The 10,176-nt window shown below is 36.2% G+C and overlaps 1 protein-coding gene across 3 annotated transcripts in view; it reads left to right on the top strand.

Annotated features, from left to right (window-relative positions):
* Positions 1–8,215: 8,215 nt before the first annotated feature.
* LOC110218422 (OX-2 membrane glycoprotein-like) overlaps positions 8,216–10,176 on the top strand; it is a 21,693-nt gene continuing 19,732 nt past the window's right edge. For 2 of the 3 annotated variants that reach the window (XM_021001135.2, XM_021001137.2), the window contains exons 1-2: positions 8,270–8,352; positions 9,434–9,766. In XM_021001135.2, coding sequence (XP_020856794.1) covers positions 8,280–8,352; positions 9,434–9,766 — 406 coding nt within the window. In that variant the 5' untranslated portion in view covers positions 8,270–8,279. Of the gene's footprint in view, positions 8,353–9,433; positions 9,767–10,176 lie in introns of all 3 variants that reach the window. The other variant, XM_021001136.2, reaches the window with a different exon arrangement.

Below are 10,176 nucleotides of genomic sequence, written 5' to 3'. Positions count from 1 at the left end.
TAGAGCACTGGCCATGGAGTCAGGAGGACTTGAGTTCAAATCAGACATCAGACACTTGAAACTTACTTGAAACTACCCTGGGCAAGTCACTTAACCCTGATTGCCTCTCAAATGAAAAAAATAAAATGTTGACAGACACATTTGGAGTTGGAAAGAACCCTAGAGCTCAGCCAGTACACTTGCCTCATTTTTCCAATAAGGAAACAGACACCTAGAGAGAGGAAGTGAGCTGTCCAAGGTCACACAGGTTTTCTAACTGTGGATTCAGCCAACTTTCCCACAGTGCTAATCTGACATTTGTATCACACTTTAAAGTTTGGAAAGTGCTTTTCAGCTCTTTGATGATCTATCCATTAGAATGTGAGCTCCTCGAGGGCAAGGCTTGTTTTTGCCTTTCTTTGCCAGGAGCATATAATAAATGTTCATTGACTCAACTGGTTGACTTATCTCCTTTGGTTCTCACAACCACTCAGTGAGATAAATGTTATTATCACCTCCATTTTACAGATGAGGAGATAGAGGCTGAGAGATTAATTGGACCTACATTGTCCATCTCACAAGGGTTCTTAAAGATTAAATGAGGATGTATGTAAAGTCCTTTGGAAACTGAATCCTATTGAAATACAAGTTACTATTATCTCCGTCATACTGTGGATTTCTTTTCTTTTCTTTTTTTTCATGTTATTTCCAAGATTACAATAGTGATAACTACAAAAAAAAGTCTCTCTCATTTTGACACACTTTTGTAGAGCTTTTGACCTGGGACCTAATCCTGTTAGACAATAGTCAGGAACCTGCCCTTAAGGACTTTGTTTAGGGAACTCAGTTTTTGTTGTTGTTGTAGTTTATTTACAAATAATTTATATATATATATATTTTTTTTTCTTTTTTTTTTTATGCTGTGAAAAATATGGCACGGTTACCTATGTTAGTGGGAGGATGTTTTATCCAGATTTTGAAGCAACACTGAGCTAGTGGCTGTCCTCAGGCGGAGGGGCCAAACAGTTTGCAGGTGGGCTGCATGCAGCCTCTGACACTCTGAGGGCCTGAAGCCAGACTAAACTAAAATTAGGAAATATTTAATATAACAAATTTAAAATATGAAAAAATATAGATAATGCCAATTTGTGGTTTTCTAAGTCAATACCCCACCTGTAGGCATCCTTACATCTGGTTTATTGACCTGTTTCTATTTTAGTTTGACACTATCAGTAAAAATGCTCTTTCTGTATGAGAATTAGCAAGTGCCCTGGGAGTGGGTGGGGGAGAGATTCCTGGATAATATAGACCACGCTTTGTGTAGCCTTCATTGTCCTAGCACTCATTTGAGACCAAACCCCCAGATTCACTTCCTTTGCCTTAGTTCTCTCTGTCCTGTCAAGAATTTTTGCCTTTAACATGATTACTTTTTAATATCTCTGGAAGAGAAAATGAACTCCTCTATTTGGTCTCTGAAGCTCTTTTGCCATTTGGCTCCAGACTATCTTCCCTTAGGTCTCACATAATGTGCCTCCCATGCTTTCTATGTTGTAGCCCAAAGACCTCATTGTTGTTCTATCTCCTGCCTTCAGACCTTTTTACTGGCTGTCCCCCATGCCTGTTGTGCCTCCCCCAGCCCCCCGCCTCCATGCACCCCTCCCCCCTCCCACACTCCCTCCCCCCCCCGCTTGTCTCTACCTTAATCTTGATAGTAGAACTCAGCTCAAGTGCCACATGAGGCACGTTGGGCACGCCATCCTCCTAGTCTACTCTCTCCATTGTCGTCAATTATGTTTTATACATTGTCTATTTCCTCATCTGGGTAGAGGCTGTAGAATGTAAGTAGAATGTAAACTCTAGGAAAGTAGAGACTATTTCATTCTTATCTCCACACCCCTAGCACCTAACATAGTGACTGAAGCATAGTAAGTACTTAATAAAACTTATTGAATTGAATCGAATTAAAATTACATGAGATTGTTTTTGAAAACTGATCTGTTTTCTGTCTTCCCTTAAGTTCTCCTCAAATTTTAAAACAAAAAATAAGTTTTGTAAGTGAACAAGCACAAGATGTATGAATGAATAGATGAATGAGTAATAATAATAATAATAAACCTCACTAAGTTCCTTCTATGCTCCAAGCACTTGCCAAGTTCTGATGATACAAGTACCTTAAAAGTGAGACCATCTTTGTCCTTAAGGAATTTACAATCTAATGGAGAAGACAATGTGGTATAAATTTTATTATGTATATTCACATTTGTGCATATGTACATGTACATGTATCAAATATGTATTTGTATATATGTGCATATTAATATTTTATGCATACAAACATATATATGTATGCATGTATCACATACATATACATTGTCTTCTCTACTAGACTCTAAGCTCTTTGATAGCAAGGATGGTATCAATTTTAAGGTATTTGTATCATCAGGACTTAGCACAGTGCCTGGCACATAGTAGGTACTTATTAAGGTTTTTTTAAGTCATTCATCTGTGTGTATAGACACACACACATATATGTAGGTATATGTGCGTATTTCTATGTAACTATACATGTACATACACAAAGAATGGCAAAAAACAAAAACAAAAACAAAAACAAAAAACCAGTCTCTATCCTCAAGGAGCTCGCAGTTTAATTATGAAGCATTGCCTGGTGGTCTGTTCTGGAGCCACTGGTCAACTAGACGCTGTAGACTAGTTGAGTTTGAACTCATCCTGGAGGGTCATGACTGGATGACTAGTCATATGAAAGAGAACTGGGGATTTTGTACTGAAAGCTTGATTTGTGTCAATAGCTGTCAATAGCCAAGAGAGTTCATTCAGTCTCAGACTAGAAAAGTAAATGCCTTGCATCCAGAAAGAGAGTGTAATAGTCTTCAGTGAGATCTCAATTCCAGTATTATGTTCTTTTCTGGGCTTCATTTTTTGTTTGTTTGTTTGTTTTTTTGTTTTAGGAAGGACATTGCTAACTGGAGAGAACGTAAAGAATGAAAAACAATATGTTGGAGAGTCTCAGGATCGTGTCACATAAGGTTTGATGGAAAACTTTGGCATCTACCTAGGGGAAGGGAAAATTTGGTGGCGGGGGCGGGGCACGGAGGGTGTGATTATGAGCCTCAACTATTTGAAGAGTGACCACATGGGAGGGGGGCAAGACCTGTTCTGTTTGGCCCTGTGAGGCAGAGCTAGACCCAAAGGAGAGAAGTTACAGATCCCAGTAATGGTTCAAGATAAGGAAAAACATTTTCTAATAATCAAATCTGTCTCAATAGTTTTGGAAAATCCCCTTTACTAGAAGTTCTTCATTAACGGCTAGATGAGCACTTGGTAGGAAGGTTGTTTTTGGAATTGCCCATATCATGGAATAATCATTGGGTTAAATGATTCTTCAAGTCCCATATAAATCTGAGAGTCTGGGATTCTACGCAGCAAGGAATAAGAGGGCCAATGAAGCTCACAATGCCATTCTCTATCTTTGAGAGGACAACACATTAGGAAACCTGGAGCTTCTTGCAGAGAATGACATAGGGGTGAGCACTCTTGGACAGCACCAGATAAGAGGTGAAGTAGAGAGACTAGGCCTGGAGTTAGGAGCACCTGAGTTCAAGTCGTGTCTCAGACACTAATAAGTTCTGTGATCCTGGGCAAATAATTTACTCTTTCTTGGCCTCAGTTCCCTCATTTATGAAATCAGTTGGAGTTCATGTCCTATAAGGTCACTTTCAGCTCAAAGTCTTCTGACCCCAGTCTTGACTCTGCTCAAGTATTATATGGGACCTGCCACTGGTTGAGTTTCTAGATGACCCCAAGACTGAGAGTCAGAAAAATGTCATTGAACTATATTTTACAATGTCACAATTCCATGATAAAATGATCTGAGGAAGTAAAAAACAACAACAACAACAACAACAACAACAACAAAAACTCGTCCCTTTCACTCACAAGTTTAAGTAGATTAACTCTTTCCCCAACACATACACTCTACAGCCAGGGGTATGTTGGATACAGTTTGAACCTTCTCGGAGAGCCAATTATTAAATTTTGTGTGAATGTTTATAAATTGAAAAATTTGCTGATCTGTCAGTTGACTAGATTTATAAAATAACAGAGAAAATATTAATAATGTAGATTAAATTTATTTTAAAAATATTTTATGTATTTTATTAAACATTTCTCAATTGCATGTAAAGATTTTTAAGAATTTTTTTTAAATGTTGAGTTTCAAATTCTCTCCCTCCTTCCTATCCCTTCCTCCTCCTTGAGAAGGCAAGAAATTCTTATATCAATTATACATATGAAGTCATGAAAACATATTTATGTATTAGCTATAATGCAAAAGAAAACAGACAAAAAGAAAAAAAAACTAAAGAAAGTAAAAAAAAGTATGCTTCAATACACATTCAGAATTCAGCAGTTTTGTCTCTAGAGGTGGATAACATTTTTGATCAGGGTTCCTTTGAGTTTGTCTTGGATCATTGTCTTGATCAGAACAGTTGAGTCTTTCAAAGTTGATCAGCCTTACAATATTGCTGTTACTGTGTACAATATTCTCCTGGTTCTGCTCTCTTCACTTTGCATGAGTTCCTAAAGTCCTTGCAGGTTTCTCTGAAACCATCCTTCTCATCATTTCTCATAGCACAATAGTATTACATCACACCCATATACCACAAGTTGTTCAGCCATTACTCAGTTGATGGGCATCCCCTTGATTTCCAATTCTTTCCCACTACAAAAAGAACTGCTCTAATTTTTTATACAAATAGGTCCTTTTACCTTTTCTTTGTTCTCTTTGAGATAGAGGCTTAGTAGACATATTGCTGGATCAAAGAGTATGCAAAGTTTTATAGCTCTTTGGCCTTAGTTCCGTAATGGTTAGACTCATTCATAACTTTACTAACAGTCCATTAGTGTCCCAATTTTTCCACGTCCCATTAAGCATTTGTCATTTTCCTTTTCTGTCATGTTAGCCAATCTGAGAGGTATGAGGTGGTATCTTAGAGTTGTTTTAATTTTCATTAAAAATTAAATTTTTAAAATGGAAACAGTTCATTAAAAATTCATTAAATTTTCAATTAATTTTCATTTCTCTAATCAGTGGTGATTTAGAACTTTTTTTATATGACTATTGATAGCTTTATTTCTTCTACTAAAAACTGCCTGTTCACATCCTTGATCATTTATCAACTGGAGAATGGCACCAGTTTTTATAAATTTGGCTCAGTTCCCTATATATTTGAGAAATGAGGCTTTTATCAGAGAAACTTGCTATAAATCCACTCCCTCCCAGTTTCTGGTTTTCCCCATAATTTTGACTGGATTAACTTTATTTGTGCAATAGCTTTTTGATGTCATATAACCAAAACCATGTATTTTACTTCCAGTGATGATCTATCTATCTCTTGATTAGTTCTATACTTCTGTTATCCACAGATCTGTATATTTTTCCACACTCTTCTAGTTTACTGATTATATCACCTTTTATATTTAGATCATTGGTCTATTTTGACCTTATCTTGGTATATGGTGTGAATTTTGGTGTATGCTTAGTTTCTGCAAACTTTTCAAGTTTCTCCAGCAGTTTTTGTCAAATGATGAGTTTACCCTCAAAGCATGGTTCTTTGGGTTTATCAAATACTAGATTACTATAGTTATTTACTAATATGTATCATGTACCTAACCTATTCCACTGATCTACTACTCTATTTCTTAACCAATAAAAGATTGTTTTGATAATTACCACTTTGTAATATAGTTTGAAATCTGGAACTGCTAAGCCACTTTCCTTCAAAAGTTTTCATTGATTCACTTGCTATTCTTGACCTTTTATTCTTTCAGATGAATTGTGTTAATATTTTTCCTAGCTCTATAAAATAATTCTTTGGTAGTGTGATTGGTATGGTACTGAATAAGTAAATTAACTTAGGCAGAATTGTCATTTTTATCATATTGTCTTGGCCTATCCATGACAATTAATATTTTTCTAGTTGTTTAGATCTGTCTTTATTTGTGTAAAAAATGTTTTGTAATTGTGTTCATATAATCCCTGGATTTGTCTTGGCAGGCAGACTCCCAAGTATCTTATATCTGTAGTTATTTTAACTTCCTCCTAGGTTTTTGCTGGTAGTATAGAGAAATGGTGATGATTATTTCATAGCCTGCAATTTGACTAACGTTCTTTATTATTTTACTTGATTATTTAGAGTTCTCTAAGTATCCATCAAACTGTATCACAGAGTGATGGTTCTACTCCCTCTTTGCCTAGTTTCATTCCTTCAATTTCTTTTTCTTGTTTTATTGCTATAGCTAACATTTTCAGTGCAGTATTGAATAATAGTGGTGATAATGTACATCCTTTCTTCATTCCTGTTCTTATTGGGAAGGCTTCAAGTTTATCCCCATTGCATACAATACTAACTCATGGTTTTAGATAGGTACCACTTATCATTTTAAGAAAGTCTCCCTTGATTCCTATGGTTTCTAGTATTTTTAATAGGAATAGGTATTGTATTTTGTCAAAAGTTTTTTTTCCCTTGCATCTATTGCTATAAACATACGAATTATGTTGTTATTATTTTTGATATGGTCAATTATGCTGATTGTTTTACCAATATTGAACCAGTCTTGTATTCCTAGTATAAATCCTACCTGGTCATAGTGTATGGTTGTTGTAACATATCACTATAGTCTCCCTGCTAGTATTTTGTGTAAAGTTTTTGCTTTGATATTCATTAAAAAAAATGATTTATAGTTTTCTTTCTCTTTTTTTGCTATCCCTGGTTTAGTTATCAAAATCATATTTCTGTCACAAAAGGAATTGAGCAAGACTTCTCCTTTACCTATTTTTTCCAAATAGCTTGTATAGTATTAGGATTAAATATTCTTTAAATGTTTAGTAGAATTCACTTTGTGTATCTATCTGGTTCTGGAGGTTTTTTCTTAAGAAGCTCATTGATGGCTTGTACATTCCCCCCCCCCCCAAGATATGATTGTTTAAGTATTCTAGTTCCTCTTTTGTTAATCAGAGCAATTTATATCTTTGTAAATATTCATTCATTTCACTTAAATTGTCAATTTTACTGGCATATAATTGGGCAAAATAGCTCCTAATAATTGCTTTATTTCATCTTCATTGGTGGTGCATTCACCCTTTTCATTTCTGATACTAGTAATTTCCTCTTTGAAAAAAAATGAAATTAATCAGTGGTTCATCTATTTAATTTTTTTTCATAAAATCAGCTCCTATTTTAATTTATTAATTCTATGCTTTTTTTTTAACTTTCAATTGTATTCATCTCTCCCTTGATTTTCAGTATGTTTATTTTGGTGTTTAATTAGAGATTTTTAGTTTGTTATTTTTCTAATTTTTTTAGTTGCAGGCCCAATTCATTGATCTTTCTCTATTTTACTGATGTAAGCATTTTCAGATATAAAATTTCCTCTAAGTACTGCTTTGGCTGTATCCCACATGATACATCTAAACAATTGGAGAAATATTAATTGCTCATGGGTAGGCCAAGCCAATATAATAAACTGACAATTTTAACTAATCTAAGTTACTTATTCAGTGCCATACCAATCAAAATATCAAATAATTATTTTATCAAGCTAGAAAAAATAATAACAACATTCATCTGAAAAACAAAAGGTTAAGAATATAAAATGAATCAATGAAAAAATATTAAGGAAAGGGGCCTAGTAGTTCCAGATTTTAAACCTCATTACATCCATTTCCATGTCATAGAAAGAGTACAAATTCACTTTTCTAGTGGGAAAGAAAATATAGTGTCTGATTTAACACATCCTATGAGGCTTCCTCTTCCCTCATCTTCCTCCCACCCCTACTTCTGTGTCTGCTTTTTTAATTTTTCAGCTTACATTCTATATTGATAGAGTACCGCTTCCTGAACACTTTGGTTTCAAAGGTAAGGATTTTGGGGGTGATCTCTGTCTTTGTTCCTTATGTTGTCTTCTAAATTTCAGCTGGAGCTATAATGATGACAGTTCCTTATAACATCGTACAGCTCAGAGGGACCTTAGAGGTTCTTTCATTTTACAGTTGAAGAAACTAAAGCCAAAGAAGGTGAATTGGCTTATTCTCAGTCACAGAGGGTGAATACTCAAAAAACATTGTAGATCACCCAAATATTCTACTTTATGAGTTCTGGAATTCCCCAGCCAATCACAAGACTACACATAGAGCATAAAAGGGAGAAGTTTTGAACCAGACACTTGATTTGTGTGAGAATTTTTCTTTTTGGTTTCATAACCATGCTGCTGCTGGTAGTATGTGTGGTTCTTTCTGTCTCTGGGAGCATAGCTGCTGGTATGGTCAAATGCTGAAAGGGAAATTAGCAGCAGGTGAAAGAGGGAGGGTGGGGTTGAGCACTGGTTCACTTTGTTTAGGCACTGATCAACTTTTCAAGGTGATAAATTTTTAAAGCGCTCTGGGAGTTGAATGTGGTACAAACCTTCTTTTGATGGGTGGTGGCTGTGAAGGATAAGATTCTGCCTTGTATTTATTGTACATTTTGTGAATACATGGTTTATATGTTCTCATGTGTGTATCTGCCATCTCTTCTTGAATGTAAATTCCTTGGGGGTATGGTTGGTTTTAATTTTTGTTGCTTTTTATCTTCAGCAGCCAGCACAGTGCCTGATGCTTAGTATGTGCTAAAGGAATGGTTGTTGATTGACTTATAAGCTGATAAATATTGTAATAATAGATTATAAATAATAATAGTTATTAACCATTAATAACAGGTTGTTAATTAGAAATGATAAAAGGACCTAGGGATCAAATCCTTAGTTCATTCTTTTCATCACTGAGTGAATGAAGGCTTTTCAAGAGAGTTCTAAGAAAGGCTTTGAGGAGGCAAGAATTGGTGATTTGTGGCTGGTCGGGAAGGGAGTTTGGGGAAGATGGAGCTACATGGAAAAGGGAAAGCTTTGGGAATTAGAAATGAGAGGAGAGAGGATGATCATATGTATCAGAATCTTTGTGCTATAATAGGAAAAAAAACACCACTGAAACTGGAGTTGGCAGATGTCTGTTTGACTTCTATTTGTGACACAACATTGGAGTGATCTTGGTCGAGAAATTGAATTTCTTAGAGACTGATGACAGAGTTAGAACCAGAAGGTTATTTAGGGGTTCACTGAGTCCAATCCCCTGATTTTACACATGAGGAAACTGAGGATTAGAGAGATTAAGCAATTTGCCCAAGATCATGAGATAATAAATGACAGAGGCAGGACCTGAGTCCAGAGCCTCGAGCTCCAAACATCTAGCCTTCTTTTCACTGCCCTGAACTCCCTTCAGCCCTCCATCTATAAAATGGGCAGGCTAATTCTCATGCTAACCACCTCTCAGATGTGTTGTGAAGGACTTTGTGAAACAAAATGTGATTGTCAGCTCTTTTTGTTATCCTTTTTTCCTCAGGCATGCCAACGGTGATTCACAAGACAGAAGTGACCAGCACTGTGGGGGAGAATGTGACCTTGTCCTGCCAGCTGTCTGCAGAGAAGGAGGTCCTCCAAGTCACATGGCAGAAAGAAGGTCAAACAACAGATAATATAGCCACATACAGCCCCAACCATGGCCCTAGATTACTTGGATCCTACCATGACCATGTCCTAGTGACCCAAAGTGATTTGAACTCCTCAGCCATCACCCTTGAGTTTGTCTCCTTAGAAGATGAAGGATGCTACAGATGCATTTTCAACATTTTTCCCATAGGGCCTGTCCAAGGCAGGATGTGTTTGAATGTTTATGGTAAGTCATTGAATTGGGACTGTTGGTGGACGGACTCTTCTGACAGTATAAGGTTTGTTCTCCCTGGGAATGCAATCATTATTCCTCAGAGGATGTGATATATGGGAGGCTGTTTACCAAGAGGATATTTCAGTTCACACAAAGAACAAAACCTTTCTAAATGGTAGTGCTGGCTAGAAGTGGTAGTGAGATTATGGTTCCCCTTGATTGGTGGTTTCTGAACAGAAGCTGAATGAACTTTCATCAGGCATGTCATATAGTAAGACTGTAATTTTGATTATGGATCGAACTAGATAGCTCCTGAGGTCTCTTCCATCTATGATATTCTCTGATTCTGGTCATACTGAAGTTCAGATAAATATGAAGTTAGCTGAGGCCCCTGCCTTCCCTCTTGAGGACTCTGAAATATA

The sequence above is a fragment of the Phascolarctos cinereus genome, unplaced genomic scaffold (genome assembly GCF_003287225.1).
Source record: "Phascolarctos cinereus isolate Bilbo 61053 unplaced genomic scaffold, phaCin_HiC Scaffold_2;HRSCAF=192, whole genome shotgun sequence".
Lineage (NCBI taxonomy): Eukaryota > Metazoa > Chordata > Mammalia > Diprotodontia > Phascolarctidae > Phascolarctos > Phascolarctos cinereus.
The sequence above is the reverse complement of the archived record's forward strand: the minus strand, read 5'-3'. Positions and strand labels throughout refer to the sequence as shown.